This window comes from Alosa alosa, chromosome 16 (genome assembly GCF_017589495.1).
Source record: "Alosa alosa isolate M-15738 ecotype Scorff River chromosome 16, AALO_Geno_1.1, whole genome shotgun sequence".
Taxonomy (NCBI): Eukaryota; Metazoa; Chordata; class Actinopteri; order Clupeiformes; family Clupeidae; genus Alosa; species Alosa alosa.
In genome coordinates, this window is record NC_063204.1 from 3,276,654 (window position 1) to 3,296,266 (window position 19,613).

Below are 19,613 nucleotides of genomic sequence, written 5' to 3' on the forward strand. Positions count from 1 at the left end.
ATGGACTCAAGCCCAGGACGTGTCCGCCACCGCGGCCAACTTTCTCCTCTGAGTTGTTTTTCTTTGGTCTCCTCCAGGCCACAGATGATCCTACCGGGAGAGGTGCAGAACTGTTGTTAGATTAATGGATACCTGTGTGCCCGATGCAATATTCATGAACCGAGGATGGAATGTCTGGAATTCTATCGGGAGATTTGGCTTGTAAAACTTTTATTACCGTCAATAAACAGGCCCTCAATGCGTGCAAGTTCTGTTGGCATTGCTTTTAAGACACATCGGAGATTGCACAAGTTTACACAGTTTTGGAAGCCTGATTGATGAAATATTTTAGCATTTTCAAACCAAGATGGTTTTCATAGAACATGATAAGGTTTTTCATTCATTTTCTGTTTGATCAGAAGTGTGAGTGCAAAAAGCACTTACTGTTTTGCTATACTCTTGTTTATAGTTTCTCCATCTCTTGGAAAACCAGTAACTGTCTTTCATCAATCATCCATTACATTTCACCCCAGAAATCCATCAAAAAAGAAATACAAAACCGCTCTCTGAAAAACAGCAGTTTTTGGGTCCGGCAGCCTGTGACTAAGCAACAGAGCACTAAACAGATGAGATCTCCTCTCACTCTAACTTTCCTTTCCGACCCACACCCACACACACACACACACACACACACACACACACACACACACACACACACACACACACAGACAATTGTACTCCCCTCACCCCAATCCCCTGATCTCTGATGGTTTTCTCCATTATAGTGCACCCACTGGATATGAAACATGGTTCAGCGGCAGCTGGTAATGCGTTGAGAGTGGGGAATGGTTGGGAGGGAATGCATTAGGGGGATCCGTGGATCTAAGATCCAGGGGAAGAACAAAGCATGTCTAATGAAGATGCTTGTAGTGGATGAGAGGAGGGCTGGGACAGGGTTGGGGGTGGGTAGGGTGGGGTGGGGGCTGATTTGCAGAACAGCAGAAGCAATCCTCTCCTCTTCACTACACAGTGTTATTAGGGGCCACCTTAAGGGAGGACAACACAGAGTTTAAAGAGATCAAGCTCCTGGTAAATAGCTCCACAATTAAGACACACACACCCACACACACCCACACCCACACCCACACCCACACACACACAAACACAAACAAACAAACACACACACAGACACATATGCACTGCCCCCAACACACACACACAAACACACAGAGACACACACACACACGCACACACACGCACACACACACACACACAGAGAACACATGCACTCCCCCCCCCCTCACACACACGCCTCTGTTCTCTGGGGACTTACCCTGTTTATGAACTGTCTGTTTAACATAAAATATTTATACTGGCAAATGAGCATCTCACTACATAAGAGGTCAATTAAACGTGGCTGCTGTAATGCCAGTGTTGTTTGCCAAATTCACCAAAATTCAGCCAATTTATCAGACTAACCTAAAAAGACATTTGACATTTAAAAAGTGATGATGAATCGTCACCCCTGTCATCAATACTGAGCTCTGCTATTTATGATCTTGTTAGATACCGATTATAGAGAAATAAACCTCAACAAGAAAGAACAAAAACAAACAAGCCCACTGATAAACAAACAAGCCCACTGATAAACAAACAAGCCCACTGATAAACAAGCTTTTTTCCAAACCTCCTCCAAAACATTTGGACAAGCATCATGGCCATGGTGATGCCGTCAGGCCATTAATTAGAGTCAGCGCTGTGACTGACAGCGTGCCGATAGCGTGGGTGGAGGGGGGGCTGTTTGTGTACACTGAGCCACCTCCACTCTGTCTCATCGGCACGAATATGACCTTGGGAGGAAGGGAACTAGGACATGTTGGGTAGGACACATATCAGTCACACTGACAAATCTGACCTACACACACACACACACACACACACACACAAAACTGAGAGGAAATGCAATGCCAGGAGTGGTGTGAAAGACATATAGCACAAAGGGACGATAGATGATATGACTGCTGCTGTAATGGACACAAGCACACACACACACACACACACACACACACAGAAGAGTCTCATATTCACAGGCGCACACTAACACTCAAACACAGGAGCACACAGCCATGAGTGACAGGCTCCTTATCTTTAGCACACAGACACCCACTATACTCCTGCACCCTTCTTAATATAGCAACCATGGTCATCATACATAAACATCATGTGTTGGCTTCCCTCCCAATCAACATGGCAAAACATGACTGTCCTTCATGAGAAATGACTCAGTAGGAAGGTAAATCTGAGGTCTTCTATCACAGCGTGGGCTCTGATAACTTATTACCCAGATGTTGTGAAAACATAACATTGCTATTCTAAAACAGCTCATTTGGGTTGGGCTTTACTGTAGCACCGCTAACACAGCCTATTTTGCCTTTTAATATTACGCACAATTACACAATGGCAGCATGTTTAGCTATGTTTTACAAGCTCTGGTCAAATTAGCAGTGATGTGTATAATGTAATTACGCTCACCTTTTACAGCACTTTTTCAAATCCCCTGTTCGTTTTGTTACACACTCTAAGGTTTCAGCTAAACCCTTTCAACAAGATAAACACGTATTGCAATGTTGCTTAATTTGGCGTTAATGGGATTTCAAGTGAAACTGCCTCAAGTTAAATTGCTTTCCTTGCCTCGCTCAATGTTTATATATAGCATCTAAATTGCAACGTTGCACACTAACATTGCATCGAGGATGCACCGAGCTCCGCTTTGCACCAAATGAGAGAGGAAGCCGGTGCTGAGAGGGGCGCCTCGACATCACGGAGAGGACCGGCAGCTGGAGGAGGCTAGTGAACAGATGTAATGAAAAAGCCCCTTGTCATTGGCTGACACCCACGGGCCAATCTGCTCCGCTGATTTGTGCCGGTGACCTTCCCGTCAAGAACACATGAGTGGGCCCGTTCTCCGACTGGCTGATTAGGCCTCTCATTAAATCCAATGTGCTTTGGCCCATATCTCCCTGCGTTACTAACCTCTATCCCGGAAATCACGCCGGCTCGTTAACGCTACCCAGAGCATGGCACACCTGCATGCGTGAGGCATGGGCACGTGACGTGACACCACCGCTGCCAACACCGGCGCTCAGTTTTTAGTGAATCCATAATGAACTAGATGTACCGCATAGCGGTACAAAATATGACCGCCGCTCAGACCTGTACATCCGTTCCGCGAAAATAAATCACACTTCAATTTGTCTCCATATTTTACTCCATCCCCCACTCTTGAAACTTTTGTGTATGCTTGTTTGGCATGCCTGAGTGTGTGTGTGTGCGGCTGCACAGAAAGTAGCCTACTGGTGCTGAAAAGGTGAATAGATTGTAGAATAGCCAAAGAAGATGTAGCATTGTTATAAAACCTTTAAAATCTCTAAACAACTAGGGCAGTTCATCACAGTTCATCCATTGCAACTGATTGATGAAAGGTCACTTACACCTGTAGGCTACATTGTATTTGGGAAAAGCAAAAGGTATCAGCATAATGTTATTTATTTATTTATTTTTATGTATTTATAAACAAAAACATCTCTGTCAGTTCCATGCCGTTTCAACAGCTATCAAAAAAAAAGGTCATTTTTGGATGGATGGATGTTTCTTCTTCTACATAAGATTTTAGTCATCTTTAGTTCATGTAATACTTTATTGTCAATCCACAAATTAAGTAACAGTAGTCTGAAACGTTATTGTTAATGCACAAATTAAGTAACAGTAGCCTAGTCTGAAACAAAATGCTGTTTTACATCTAACCAGTGGTGCAAATAACTGACATGTCCATATGGGCCTTGATGAAATGCGTCGCTAGACTGTTCATACACATTTTAACTGGCCAAAGTTGAAGAGCTTTTGTCCGTTATTGTTCGTGCAAATATAGGCTGATTCATGTTCCCTTGCATTGTGTAACTGAGGTCCATGGCTAGTCTGGCTTTCATCAGACCAAGCTCAATCTTTTAAGAAATCAAAAAATAAATAGCGGGCAGATCAGGCTGGGTTCACCCAGCCTAGTCCATAGGCACCCGATATTGTTTAATTTTCCGATTGAGATATACACGCTCTGGCTATTCTAAATGCAAAAATGCATCAGGGAGTTATGACAAAACGGTAACTAACAAACTAGATCCTAATAGAAAGCTGTTAGCTTCCCTAAGCTACAGGTAGGATTATAAGGTAGGCCTATTTACAACATAAATTGTCAATAGGCTATGCTGGCGACACAAATAAAATCTCCTTTGGAAACCAATGGCTTACGCCTTACAGTATCAAGCGGACTTAAACTGTCATATCGTGGCGAAAAGTTGTAATAACATTCACGCAGCTCCATGAGTCAAGGAAAGCGAATGAAGTAGCCACTTCTAAATGGGATCCACTACACAGTAGCTTAAGGTGTGTTGCTAAAGCAGCCATAATGAAATGAAGGTGTCATTGTTTGGATACTTCACACACACGTGCTTTTTAATTTCACAAGACTACAACTACCAAGCTGTAATCAAAGCACATCGATTCCCCTCTCACACCATGCACGCACTTAAAAACAAAATAAACAGGCGCCTCAGTCTCACGCATGTATAGGCAAACTGTATCAGACCGGTGTAACGTTGGTAAATCTTCCATTGCACAGAATGATTTTGTAGCACGTGCAATAAATGACAGTCGAAAGATACAAACAGTGCTGCTATCAATTTGCTTGGTATAACCGCATTTATAGTTTTCTACAAATGCAATCAATCAAATGCCTCCATCACTCAACCAACGCTAATGGTAACATTACCTAGGTCCTTATTGATATTACAAGATTAACGTACCTGCAGTAAAAACCAAGCATGTCCGATAAACATCCTCAGATTTATTTCGGCTTCAAGAAGAAATGGGAATTACATTTCATGTGTCCATCATCCGGTAAACTACAGTCCTTGTAGGAAGCGTCCATTGTTTTTCCAACCCACTTTAACTTCCAACAAAATTACGTCTCACTGCAACGATGCGCCATCTAGTGGACAAACGACTACTTATCGCCAATACTGGAAATGCAGCCATGATGATGGTGATGAATATTTATTTTGGCTTTCTTTTAATCCTACTGAATTTGTAATTATGTATCGGCCGTTCTAATACCGATAGTATGTGGGTGCCTGTGTGTGTGTGCATGTGTAGATGTTTGCACCGCCATCTACAGGCCAATGAGTGTACAGTCACTAAATGTACACATAACCTAATTTTTTTTAGACCCCCCCATGGATGAAATTCTACGAAACTTGGCATACCCCCAGAGAATGCCAGGTCAATCATACACATACAATTTGGTGAAGTTCTGAACATCTTAACTGAAAATAGGGGCGATTAAAGCAAAATAATATTGCATTTTCATTTTTTACCGAGGGGGTGCAAATCACAAATGAGTGATTATGGGCCAGATTGATGTGGGCCCTTGAGACCAACATACCATAAAAGATTCTTCATCCTTAGTGCCACGGTTCAGGTAGTTATTTAGGAAAAACTGCTTTTTTGCGGTTCGGGGAGTGGCCCCCGGGGACGAAACAAACATTTTTCCGTAAAAGTCTAGTGGGGCTACATACCCACCAAATTTCATGTGCCCCGGTGGTTCGGTGTCCTGGGTATCGTTGACCAAAAATTCAGCTTCGCTAGCGGCGGTCATAATAAATGGTATTCAGATGTGGCGCCCGCGTCGCCGCGAGTCCTTGACACATGGTGCTTGGTGGCAGCTCATTAACTTTTGAGAAGTTAAGCACAACTCATGAGTTGTGTTTTTAAGACTGGAAGAACAATGATATCAAGGACATAGAGAGAGAGAGAGAGAGAGAGAGAGAGAGAGAGAGAGAGGGAGAGAGAAAAACCCTGTAAGGTGAAGTCAAGGTGTCCTAGAGCTCTCCTCTCCACAAGGAGAGAGAGAGAGAGAAGAGGAGAAAAATCAGCGGTAAACAAATTAGACGGCTCAAGCATATCTCCTCTTTTCCAGGAAATAATAACGACGGATGAGGAAGCATTGATTGACAATTACGATATTTCTCCTGAGCCCATCCATCATCCGCACAGGTGGAACCAAGCAGTCCAGGAAGTAGGGGAGACAGTCGAGAAGCGTGTGTGTGTGTGTGTGTGTGTGTGTGTGTGTGTGTGTGCGTGTGCGTGTGTGTGGGTGTGGATGAGACAGATGGAAGAAAGAAAGAGATAAAGAGAGACAAGCAGAGAGAGAGAACGCCTAAATGAGACGGAGAGATAAACAGAGAGGGAGTGAGAGAGGGAGTGAGAGAGTGAAGGATGAAATGCTTTTTTTTATCTGCTTTTATAGGTCGTCATGTGTAAATGTCCTGTCAGGGCGCCACTCACGGAGACCCACACTGCCAGCCGCAGAGCTCTTTTCTCATTTGCTGCCTTTCAGAGATAAGTGAGGCAGATAAAGCTATCAGCTGCCCCAACAGGGACAGGCAGGCTGTGGGATAGCGCTAGTCACGTCGGGCAGTGTGGTGGAGTGGAGGGAGGCATAGGTTGCACTTTGCACATATCCGGAGATGCCAACAGCATTATCATCTCCATGCTGATGGTAGAGTGACTGGAAAGAAGACTGGAGACCGTGGGATGACCAAAGGGTAGGATGACCAAAGCCATGACATCATAAAGCCCGAATTCTAAAAGCGGGCAGCTTGACTATTGTCTTCTGAAGCTTGGAGTTGATAGACATTAGTGGACTGACTGCTTGCTTGATGTAGCCAGGAGCTTCTAACATATTACAGTACACATTCACTATGTCCAACAGCTGAGCTATTAAAACCGAATTAACATATTTTTGATGTCAAATATCTGGTCTGCCATTTGCTCAGCAACTTGAAAGCTTTATGAAATCTCATTTCAATACACCCTGAATTGTATTGTTATATACTGTTATCTTTTGAACATTTTTTAACTTTCAAAAAATCTCCTCTTTAAACTTTACCCATGCATTCCAACAATGAAAGCTTCTTCATCCTCTCTTGGTGTCTCCGCTTCCACTTTCTAGCCCAACTTAAGTTTGAGAATAAGCTCGTCATCTTCCTTGATCTTCTTGGGGGATCAGAACACTACAGGGATTCTCCTGACACTTCCTGCCTCTCCGGCTGCCAGCGTTTCATGTAGCGTCTTCAAGAAGTGCAAATTAAATCTGAACGACGTCTCTCCCTGCACATTATCAGACGAGAACGCCTTGCCGACGGCAGGCCATGTCAGCCGAGGTCAGACTGTATCCGGCCCGCAGGTCTGTGTATCCTGGGGTGTGGAGAGTGTTACGGCAGAGAATCTCTTCGTGGTTTCTTACCTCCGAAGTGGTAGGAGCCTCCAGTGGTGATCTGGATTGGGGTGTTGGTGCGCACGGCCGACGACTCGTCGCCGTCGATGGTCAGCATGACGGAGTTCTCTTTGGCCAAAAACCGGACGTCGTGCCACTCTCCATCACTGAGTGCAGAGCCTGTAAAGTTCATATTATTCAATCTTAGTCAAAATACACTATGTTTCTTATACATTGTGTTTTACAGATTAGGACAGATTTGGGCTCTTTTCCTATACAGTATATGGATTAAACATAGTCCTAGACTTGAAGCTCAGTGGAAATCTCCAGTTCTCAGTTTTCAGTCCAGGGCAAGGCTTAATCCATCTATGGGCAGCTGTCTTATAAGTGCATTCAGGTTTATTGAAATAACATTTATACAGTAATTCTTTTATTAATCATTGCTGCTGATGACTCTGGCCATGTGTGACCATAAGCACGCCTGAGAGACCGGCCAAGGCATGCTCATTTTGTCATCAAATGGATCAATAGGTTGATGGGTACTAGAACAGTGTGTTACTTGTGGGGGTTTCAGTCACCGTTAAAGACAGACCCTGAGTCCAGGTGAACAGTTCAGCTGCGTTGCTGATTTGACAGTACCGATCAATGGATCACCCATCATGTTATTTCGTCCAATCCAATCAGGAAGGCCAAGAAGCCATTAGCGTGTGCTGTCCACTCCACCGCTGGCTTGGGGCTCTAAAGAAGTGACCCCGTTTCGACACTGCCCCCATCTGAGGACCTCTGGTGACCAAGCTGCCATGATCGGTTGTCACGCACCACAAAACAGGAACAGATCCCGTGTGCTCTGCTTGCCGTGTCCTGAGCGGAGTGGGCAGCGGAGATCACCGGCCACGGAGTGCGGCCACAGACCCCGCGCATCCTCCCACACACAGGGCATCGGGAGCAGGGGCTGCTGGGACATTACTAACGCCCGCGCGTCCTCCCACACACAGGGCATCGGGAGCAGGGGCTGCTGGGACATTACTAACGCCCGCGCGTCCTCCCACACACAGGTCATCGGGAGCAGGGGCTGCTGGGACATTACTAACGCCCGCGCGTCCTCCCACACACAGGGCATCGGGAGCAGGGGCTGCTGGGACATTACTAACGCCCGCGCGTCCTCCCACACAAGGGGGCTTCGGGAGCAGGGGCTGCTGGGACATTACTAACGCCATGCCCCTCCCACACACACAGGGCTTCGGGAGCAGGGGCTGCTGGGACATTACTAACGCCCGCGCGTCCTCCCACACTAGGGGGCTTCGGGAGCAGGGGCTGCTGGGACATTACTGACGCCCGCGCGTCCTCCCACACTAGGGGGCTTCGGGAGCAGGGGCTGCTGGGACATTACTGACGCCCGCGCGTCCTCCCACACTATTCCTCCCACACTAGGGCTTCGGGAGCAGGGGCTGCTGGGACATTGACTGCTGGGACATTACTGCGCCCTCCTCCCACACTAGGGGGAGAAAGGCCGGGGGCAGGGGCTGCTGGGACATTACTGGCGGCGTCCTCCCACACTAAGGGGGCCAGCCCTTGGCGTCCTCCCACACTAGGGCTTCAGGAGCAGGGGCTGCTGGGACATTACTGGACCCTCCCACACACAGGGGGCTTCGAGCAGGGGCTGCTGGGACATTACTGACGCCCGCGCGTCCTCCCACACTAGGGGGCTTCGGGAGCAGGGGCTGCTGGGACATTACTGACGCCCGCGCGTCCTCCCACACACAGGGCTTCGGGAGCAGGGGCTGCTGGGACATTACTGACGCCCGCGCGTCCTCCCACACTAGGGGGCTTCGGGAGCAGGGGCTGCTGGGACATTACTAACGCCTCGGCCCTCCCACACACTAGGGGCTTCGGGAGCAGGGCTGCTGGGACATTACTGCGCCTGCCCCTCCCACACACAGGGCATCGGGAGCAGGGGCTGCTGGGACATTACTGACGCCTGCTGGGATATTACTGACGCCTCCTCCCACACAAGGGGGCTTCGGGAGCAGGGGCTGCTGGGACATTACTGACGCCCGCGCGTCCTCCCACACTAGGGGGCTTCGGGAGCAGGGGCTGCTGGGACATTACTGACGCCCGCGCCGCACAGAGCGTCCTCTTTGTTCGTTTCTTTGTGCCTGCTGTGCATCAGCGCCATACAGGGTGTCCTGCTACATTATGTGCTTGCACAATTGTGTGACACGTCTGTTGTGAGCAGTGGACGGCGATCCAGGCGAAATGGCCTGCCAGTCACAGGGGCGTATATCTGAACCATGAATCAAATGATACAGGGGTCGGGCAACCATGGAATCTCAATGGATTTCACAGGAGTCAAGATGTACAGGGTATAAATCCCTCAAAGCAACAGGTTCATACCTTCAACAGGTATTTTCAAGAATTAATTCGGTGATCCAAATCCAATGCATTTTTTGTCTGATTCATCAAATTGCTCAAAGTGTCCATGATGTGTGTGTACTTTTAAAATCCTCACTGACATTATGGAGAGGTTGACCTGATCAACCATTTGAAATAATGCCATCAACAGTAATGCAATAGCAATATGCCCCATTTTGTCGGACATATCAAAAATAAAAAGGAGTTAATAGCTTTGGCATTTCCACGTGTGTCTGTCTGCTAAAGGGTGCAGAGCATGCGGCCAGCAGGACTCCGGCTAATGATGCCTGATGTGTGTTTGTGTCCTTTGTGCTCAGTTGCCCGCACCCATCAGAAAAGCCTCGTCAAAGGGAGAGGGTAATTACAGTCTGTTCGTGTGAAAGGGCAAAGCGCCCCCTGTCCCCCAGGGCCAGCCTCCGCCTCCCAATGTGGGAGAGGTGGTGGTCATTACCCGCCAATGCTGATTAATTAGCCGAGGATGAAACCCCCCGTTAGCACCGTGTAGGTGTTCCGTCCGCCGGGCGACTCAGCGGCGGCTTTGCAACACTAATCATTCCCCCGCCCAGTTAATCAATGGGGCTGCTCTCAAAATAAAACCTTCCTCTTCAACGCATGGTGTTGTTGTTGTTGCTGTTGTTGTTGCTGCTGTTTTTGTTGTTGTTGTTGTTCTCTGTGGTGTGATTGCACTGATAATGACCACAGGGGACAGTAAAATATCTCTGCTTTATTAATTGGGTGCAGGAAATGGTGCCCAGGGGACTCTGAACGCTGCACAGGTGAATATTAGTCCAGGTGGTGATGATGCGTGTGGAGAAAGCGGGCGACATAACACACACAAGTTTCTTTTTTTTCTCCCTGGATGATTTTAAAGAGCGTTCTAAAGATGACCTTTCAAGAGTAGCTACAGCTATTGGGGCAATTATGGATATTGGGGCAATTATCCAAAGCAGAGATGTGTTGCCAATTTGTCACTAGTCAATATGGTGTGTTTGCATGTCCAATGTTTACTGTAGACGGCTTAGAAGATTGAAACAGGCTTGCACTGCTCTTTTTCTGGGAGACTCGTGTTTTGAAATGCAGTTTCTCCAACCGGCGTTGGAGCACTGGCTGACACCAGCTCATGATTAATGAAGGGCTGCTCCCATACACAGCACACAGAGTGGCTCGGTAACAAGAAGCCTCTGCTTTTCTATGAATCATTTCCTGTCTTGATGTGGTAGAGAGTGTAGTCCAGTCTGAAAAACGCCTCACTTTTTCAGCTGAATGGAGAACTAACAAATATAATGGATGAGGTCCTTGAGAAAAGGAACATTTGAGAGCAAAGAGGAACATCTATTATTGCAAATGCTTGCCACTGACTCAACAAATAGAGGGAAGGAAGGTTTTCTTTCCTTAACCAGCGATGTGCTCTGAAGGTACCATGATGTCATTGATTTAATGACTACTCTCCATCAAGAAAAAAGCATCCTGTGGTAGGCCAGCTATAATTTTCTTCTGAAGTAATGCAGTACAGACAGTACAGTGAGTTCTTAAGTACTGTGAGTACTGTAGGTGTTTTGACCATAGATAGAGAAGCCTAGAGCCACATTGGCCTCTTGAAGGGATGTCGACGATGCTGCCATCTTCCTGTGGTAGTCTATTAAAGGTGTTGTACATACTAGACATGTATGTGGTAGTCTATTAAAGGTGTTGTACATACTAGACATGTATGTGGTATCCTATTAAAGGTGTTGTACATACTAGACATGTAATTGGTAGTATATTAAAGGTATTGTACATGTCATATCTGATAGTCTATTAAAGATGTTGTACATACTAGACATGTATTTGGTAGTCTTTTAAAGCTGTTGTACATACTAGACATGTATGTGGTAGTCTATTAAAGGTGTTGTACATGTCATATCTGATAGTCTATTAAAGGTGTTGTACATGTCATATCTGATAGTCTATTAAAGGTCTTGTACATACTAGACATGTATTTAGTAGTCTATTAAAGGCTTGCCTGGTAGAGAACATCAGTAGTGACCATTAAGAGAAGGCAAACCTAACGTCAGTGAAGTATGGGTTTGCTGTGTATTCAAGGCAATTGATAATAATGCAAATAGGAAATGTAACATTACTCATTTAGTATTTTCCTCCACATAAATGGTGTTGAATAATCCAGTTTTACTTGTAGTTTATCTACCCCTAAATGTAAAAAACATTCATGGTCATCGGTTGAGAAAATGCATATGTTTGAGGGTACAAGTTTGAGAAATAGGTGGTATATGGACTGCCATTCCGACTAGTCTAGTTCCATGGAGCTGTGATCGGGGTGCAGGGTCATTGCCCCAAATGACCCTTGTTTTGGTTCCAATGTTTATTGCCCCAAATGACCCTTGTTTTGGGTCCAATGTTTATTGCCCCAAATGACCCTGGTTTTGGTGACCGCTCGCTCCCTCTGCTTCTGTTAAATATGTCTGGAATATTGCATATGCTGCACAAATAATACTGTATGTCTATATGTCTATATATATAATATTTATAAATGTGGTATAATAAAAGTAAGACATTGCTTGATGTTACACAAAGTTGCCCAGTTTCTGTTAAGCAGCACATATCTAAAATGTCCCAACTGTATGCTGAATCACTGTGGAATTCTGAGCTGTAGCATTCTAGAGTGTTCCAAAACCCATTTCCAGCACCACGGACAGCGGCAGTGCAAGGCCAGCATCACGCAGCCGAGACCTCACTGCTGCCAGTGCTCATCTTCCCTGGAGCCCAGCTTTCAACCCTGCTGGAGCAAATGGCCCATCAGCCTGCAATACAACCTGCCCTCATCCCCATGGCCCTCTACTAGATATAGATAGATACTGTATCTATATTTATATTTTGGTGGCCAAGGGGTCACCGGACAGAAACACTTCATGTCAAACACCCTTCTAAAATCGTTTCTTTTTTTCTTGGCTGGAGGGGCTAGAGATGAGAGGCTGCTCTGTCCACCAGCACAGAAAGACCTGCTGGGCGTCAGCCTCTGCATTCAAACAGGGACCGACCTGACACTCCTCAGCCCCAAGGAGAGACCAAGCAGTGCTTACAGCCATGATGGACTCAGACACTCAACACTACGCAGGTCATGAACCCCTGGTGTTTCGTGATGACCAGTTGTCCTACATGGTCACAGCCGTTCTTCCAAACAGACAAAGACATCCTGCTTTTAGAAGGACATGTTGTTTTTTTATGACAACAAACATGGTAGCAGTTGCAAAGAATTTCCTCAGATATTCATCTTATTTTCATGTCATAGCTGTCAAAAGGATTTAAAAACAAACTGTCACAAATTGAAATGTTAACCTTGAAACACTTGTTCAGTTTAAAATGGTGAGAATTGTACAATACTAACTCAATAATACATTAAACACATAACATCTCTTCATAAAAATTCCCCCAGTCAAATCAAATCAAAACAAATCAATATCTGCACACAGTTATGTCAGACTCAAGCTGGTGATATGGTAAAGACGAAACAAGCAGGTTTGTGATGTAACAGAGGGGTGAAGGACAGTGTGAGACGTCTCCGTCACATACTGCAATACTCTCAAAACACAGTCAACAAGTTATGATTCAACAAAAATGGGGACCGAAGTTAACAGAACAGTGGGTGTAAAATGCAAACATTCTTTGATTGCTTTGAGGTGACCAGAGAAACAGCTTCTGTTTCAGAGGTTCAAAGAGGTCCAGACCGCGGCCTTGGAAGTAACTATTTTCCTACTGCACACAAAATCGAATTGATTTCTGAAGCTGTCTTTGAAGATCAACTGATAAAAAAATAGGACCAAAGTGGACTTTAAAGTCACACAGAAGTACAACAATTGGGGTTAAAAGCGGTTGAAAGGCCATTTTAACAAAGATTTTAAAGCTGTTTTTTTTTTTTTTTAAGTCCAGCGTATTACTATCCTCGCTCAGCAGCCAATTAGCTCTCTCTAGCTGCTCGGTGGTAAATCATGTTAACTTTAGTCCTGCATTCGCATTATTGGCAATGTAAAATAACTCCATTTCTCCTGGCTATCAGCCCCAAACCTTTAATAATCAAACCTAAAACATCCAATTAAAATATATGGTGAAATATAGAGGGGTTTAAAGGCTCTGCATGTATGCTTGAACGTCTGCATTATCTTGACTAAAGACGAGCTTTCAAATCGAGGCATCTGTTCCTCCCACATTGTCAGGTGGCTTAATGAAGATGTTCTGTTTGGAGTAATAAAAAAACAGCTCACTATTCAGCGGCATTACGGGGGCAAAAAAAGAACTTGGTGAGTTATTGTGCTAACATCAATCAAAGATATTCTCCCAGATGGAATTCAGTGTGCGTGGCTCAGACCTTCCAGGGCCGTGCAAAAAGCAGACACATCAACACTCTCCTGAGAGAGCGAGAGAGCGAGAGAGAGCGAGAGCAGAAATGTGCTGCATTTTTAGCTGTGCATTCTAATGCACAATGTCTTAACTGTCTCTTGGCAGTGGCACTTCTAACTTGCAATATAGAGTTCTCCATTCCCAAAGCTCATTTCACTGAACACGTTCAACACAGCAAGTGATTTCAGCTGTGATCACTCTCGCGTTATTATCTATCCTACGCTACTCTGTTTTATTTGTTAGGCATGGGAGTTCAAGCAGTATAATGAACTCACAAAAAATACTTATTAGAAAACGTACTAAATGTGTTCATTTTCTAAAACACTAATAATTGTGTATGTGAACACAACAAGGACTGCAGGTAAACTGACACTCGGGCCTTCATGGGCAAGCCCCAAATCCAATAAGAGAAGGAGAGACGTTAAGGTAATGGAGGCCCTTTGTGGGAAAGAAAAGGAAAATAAAATACAATAAAAAAAAAAAAATCACTACCTGTCATTGCATGTTTATAATGTGATATTGTCTCGCTTTTATATGGTTTGGTAAATTGCATTCCACATCGGCCACAGAGCTCTCAAATTACTTTGGAGAACCTTATATTTGGGAGGCAAGCACTCCCACCCAACTTAAATTCATAACCGCCCGGGGCCTTCATAAATTTAAGTTGGAAAAAGACAAACAGATCCATCCATTTATACATTCAGGATCAATATGTGATAGAGCTCTGGAGAGCAGGGTGCATGCAGAAGGCAATTCCCCCTTTCTTTAGCCTCTGAGCTGATGCGCCTTCAAGGCATGATAGGGGCGGTGAACTGGAATAAGCCAGTTTAATATAAACGCACACATAAGAAAAGCTGAGGGTGTAAAAAATAAGTTTGTAAAGATAGATAGGTACCGCAATTATTTTATTATAAATGGCATAAACACAGGCTCTCAATCACTATCATCCATCAGGCTGTCAGCTCTGCATGTGTGTGTGTGTGTGTGTGTGTGTGTGTACTGCGAGAGCTGTAATGATATGATAGGAGGTTGATGGGAGGCTGCAACACCATTAATTTGGGTTATTAAAAAAAAAAGCTTCGGTCGAACACAGAGGAATCACCCTAATTTAGGATCTGCCATATCACAAGTCAACAACACCAATTCAACGCTAGACTATTAACATGTCAAAAAATATTAATGTGCTAATATGTCTGCAGATTTATTTGCAATATTATTATTATGAATATGAATGTGTGTGTGTGTGTGTGTGTGTGTGTGTTAACAAGTTAAGAAGCATCTCAAAAAGTTGAGGTTTACTCTTGACAGCAACAAGAAGTGGATGCATTTCCATGGCAACAACCTTGGTGTACCACCATCTAATTATGACTAATTATCCATTACTGAGGGAAGCAATCAGTAGATGCTATCAGCTCCCACAAAATTAAGATTTAATGTTTAACAACTCTTACAATATTCAGCACACAACACTAATCCCCTCTGGGCTGCACAATGCAGGGAGATGAGAGGAAAGCCATAATAAGCACATACCTGCCCGCTGCAGATATCACTCACTACTTGTGAGCATTCAACTGACATCATGCTTAATCTGCCTTCTGCTCTCTATGAGAGCAGCTTACGTCCATGGGAATCAGTATCGCATTTCAGAGGAGCAAAGACCATATTTGGACTGAGATCCTGAGCTTCACGCAGACAAGACCAGTGACGAAAAGGGCTTATTTCTTTCCTCAGCGATACACATACACATTATCTCTCACACACAGGCATACAGTAGACAAGGAGAGAGAGAGAGAGACACACACACACACACACACACACACCACACAAGTCCACGCAATGGTCCTAACTTCAGCCATTTCTCCGGTTCCTGGTCATTTACTGCTCCCCCAGATAAATGTCAGGGCCCCTTGCGAGAGCCTGCACTGGACTAAAGCCTGCATTGGACTAAAGGAGCAGGTGAATGCGTGCGGTAATGATAAAATAATTAGTGATATAATATAATAGTGAAATAAGGCCAAATAGACGTAGCAATTACACCGGTCTGCTCTTATGGTCCTCATCTGTCCAGCGGCTAATAGGAGCCTCGTTTAGATGGCTGATTAAGATCCTCAGCCATACCCAAAGGGCACCTCTAATGCCACCAGTGCGGAAATAGATATCTGACCCCATTAAGGGAGTGGCCGCCGTTTAGAGAACAGGCAGACCACGGTAGACCCCCGTAAAGATGGACACTGGCATGAAACAACTGCTTTAAAAGAGTCTTAACGTGACGGACTAACTACCCTTGAAATGGCTGGGGCAATTTGGAGGCTATTCATAGGCCCCATGCCATGGAGACGCCTGGGCAGGAAGGCGCGCTTTATGACGGAGACGCCTGGGCAGGCAGGCGCACTTTATGACGGAGAGTGGGAGAAGTGTGTCCAGGGCACAGAGAGAGAAGCTCGGCCTTTTTATCACCTTTCCCTTTCTGCTTGGATGATTGAAATCTGACGATTAACTGACCTTTCACAGAGAATTAAAGGAAAGAAAGTCTAACTACAGGTTAGGTTGTGTGTGTGTGTGTGTGTGTTTGCATGTGTGTGTGTGTGTGTGTGTGTGTGACTGTATGACTGTATGTATGTATACCTATACTACTGTAAGGAGTCTACATACATGTTACCGTGCCAACATTGCACATTTGTGACTGAGTACCAAAACGCCCTCTTGGGCCAAACCAGCCCAGTCAGGCATGGGGCACCGTGAAAGCAGCTGAAGTTTATGATTTCATGAGCTGAATGTTTACGCTAATGGGATTGTGCGCCACGTGGCGAATGCTAGAAAATATATGCTAAAAAGAATCTTTTTTTGTTCCATTGGACCTCCGTCAATTTGATGGAAAGCTCCTGCTGTGCTGGCAAATGAATAAACATCTTTAATATTCTTCTGACTAAAATATTCAGCAAAACACTGCAGTTAGAGAGAGAGAGAGAGAGAGAGAGAGAGAGAGAGAGAGTGCAGTAGAGTGAGAGAGAGAGGGAGAGAGAGAGAGAGAGAGGGAGAGCGAGAGAGAGATAGAGGGAGAGTGAGAGTCCAAACATAAAGTAACATTTCTCCCTCTAGTTAATTATCTATGTCATCTGTTCACTAGAAGGGAAATTGTTCTAATCTAATTCTAGACGAGAATGTTGGTGTTGTATGAAGAGTTAAAAGTCTTGAAAGAGAAGTGTGACATTAAATTAGTTACACAATACATTTTCATCACAAAGATAGAAAAAATATATACTATTGGGTGTGTGAAATACTGCCCTTTGCAAAACATTAACATCAATAACGTTTTTGGTTTGACCCAATGTTCACATCTAGATACAGGATGCCAGTATGTATTCACCAGTACATTTGAATATAACAACCTCACTAGATATCCCATCCCATTGTCATTGTGAAGGTGATCACAGAGTGCTTCCTATAAAGAATTCCGCCTTGGTTCCACAGAGTCAGGGCAGAGGTCACAGCAGTGAAGTCAATTTACTTTCTTTAAAAGTCAGGAAGGATTCTAAACAGCTGGAGCTCAATTAGCCTGCAGGTTAACAATTTGAAAGGACTGGGGCAGGGGGAGAGAGAGAAAGAGAGAGAAAGAGAGAGAGAGAGAAAGAAGGACTGAGAGAGAGAAAGAGAGAGCAAGAGAGAGGGAGAGAGAGAAAGAAAGAGAGAGAGAGAGAGAGAGAGAGAGAGAGAGAGAGAGATGATGAGGCATTAGGTCTCTGTGGGAAGGTGATTTTGGAAGAAAAAAGTGCAATGTACCAAAAAGTGGCTTTGTGGGCACTTTGCAGTTCTGTTTCTCAAGGGCAAAGCCTGCAGTAGGACATGCTGTTTACATCTGAAGTACAGAGTTATCTTTCTGTTGCTTGACAAACTAGGCGGTGAAGGTAACATAGCTTCGCTAGTACGTACTGTATGTAAATATGTGAATGTTTGTGTGCATTGAAATCAGAGGTAGCTAGTGATGACTGTGTAAATGTGAGCGATCTGGGGGACGGAATGAGCATGGGCCTACCTGAGGAGACGTCTATTCGAGTGTCGTGGGCCTACCTGAGGAGACGTCTATTCGAGTGTCGTGAGCCTACCTGAGGAGACGTCTATTCGAGTGTCGTGAGCCTACCTGAGGAGACGTCTATTCGAGTGTCGTGAGCCTACCTGAGGAGACGTCTATTCGAGTGTCGTGAGCCTACCTGAGGGACGTCTATTCGAGTGTCGTGAGCTTACCTGAGGAGACGTCTATTCGCGTGTCGTGAGCCTACCTGAGGAGACGCGGTATTCGAAAGTGTCGCGGAGCCCACCTGAGGAGACGCCTATTCGAAAGTCGCGGAGCCCACCTGAGGAGACGTATTCGGAAAGTGTCGTGGAGCCCACCTTGAGGAGACGTCTATTCGAGTGTCGTGAGCCTACCTGAGGAGACGTGTATTCGAGTGTCGTGAGCCTACCTGAGGAGACGTGTATTCGAGTGTCGTGAGCCTACCTGAGGAGACGTCTATTCGAGTGTTCTTCTTCTGCGTCACGTTGATGTGGACGCTGACTCGGCCCTCGATCAGGACCAGCTCCAGCAGGCCGTCGGCCAGCGGGCTGAAGAGCAGCAGGCCGTTGGGGTTCCACGTACGGAACTGGAACCCCACAGACACCATGTTGTGCTCCCGCCGCCCGGGCAGCTGCAGGAAGCTGGTGGCGTTGAAGAAGACGGGAAACGTGTGGGAGTCCACGCAGGAGAAGCTGAGATTACGCTGAGAAGAGAGGAAGAGAAGAGAAGAGAAAGAGAAGAGAAGAGAAGAGAAGAGAAGAAAAGAAGAGAAGAGAAGAGAAGAGAAGAGAAGAGAAGAGAAGAGAAGAGAAGAGAAGAGAAGAGAAGAGAAGAGAAGAGAAGAGAAGAAGAGAAAGAGAAGAGAACAGAAGAGAAGAGAAGAGAGAAGGAAGAAGAGAAGAGAAGAGAAGAGAAAAGAGAAAGAGAAGAGAAGAAGAAAGAGAAGAGAAAGAGAAGAGAAGAGAAGAAGGAAGAAAGAGAAGAACAGAAGAGAAGAGAAGAGAAGAAGAAGAGAAGAGAAGAGAGAGAAGAGAAGAGAAGAGAAGAAGAGAAGAGAAGAGAAGAAGAGAAGAGAAGAGAGGAGAAGAGAAGAGAGAGAGAGAAGAAGAGAAGAGAAGAACAGAAGAGAAGAGAAGAGAAGAGAGAGAGAAGAAGAGAAGAGAAGAGAAGAAGAGAAGAGGAGAGAGAGAGAAGAAGAGAAGAGAAGAGAAGAGAGAGAGAAGAAGAGAAGAAGAGAAGAGAAGAGAGGAGAAGAAGAGAAGAGAAGAGAAGAGAGAGAGAAGAAGAGAAGAGAAGAGAAGAGAAGAGAGAGAAGAAGAGAAGAGAAGAGAGGAAGAGAAGAGAAGAACAGAAGAGAAGAGAAGAGAGAGAGAAGAGAAGAGAAGAGAAGAGAGGAAGAGAAGAGAAGAGAGAGAGAAGAGAAGAGAAGAGAAGAACAGAGAAGAGAAGAAC

The 19,613-nt window shown here is 45.2% G+C and overlaps 1 protein-coding gene across 2 annotated transcripts in view; it reads right to left on the reverse strand.

Moving 5' to 3' along the window:
• cntnap2a (contactin associated protein 2a) overlaps nt 1–19,613 on the reverse strand; it is a 369,048-nt gene that overhangs the window by 166,110 nt on the left and 183,325 nt on the right. For both annotated transcript variants that reach the window (XM_048266216.1, XM_048266215.1), the window contains exons 8-9: nt 18,606–18,864; nt 7,337–7,486 (exon numbers count right to left, since the gene is read on the reverse strand). In XM_048266216.1, coding sequence (XP_048122173.1) covers nt 7,337–7,486; nt 18,606–18,864 — 409 coding nt within the window. The remainder of the gene's footprint in view (nt 1–7,336; nt 7,487–18,605; nt 18,865–19,613) is intronic.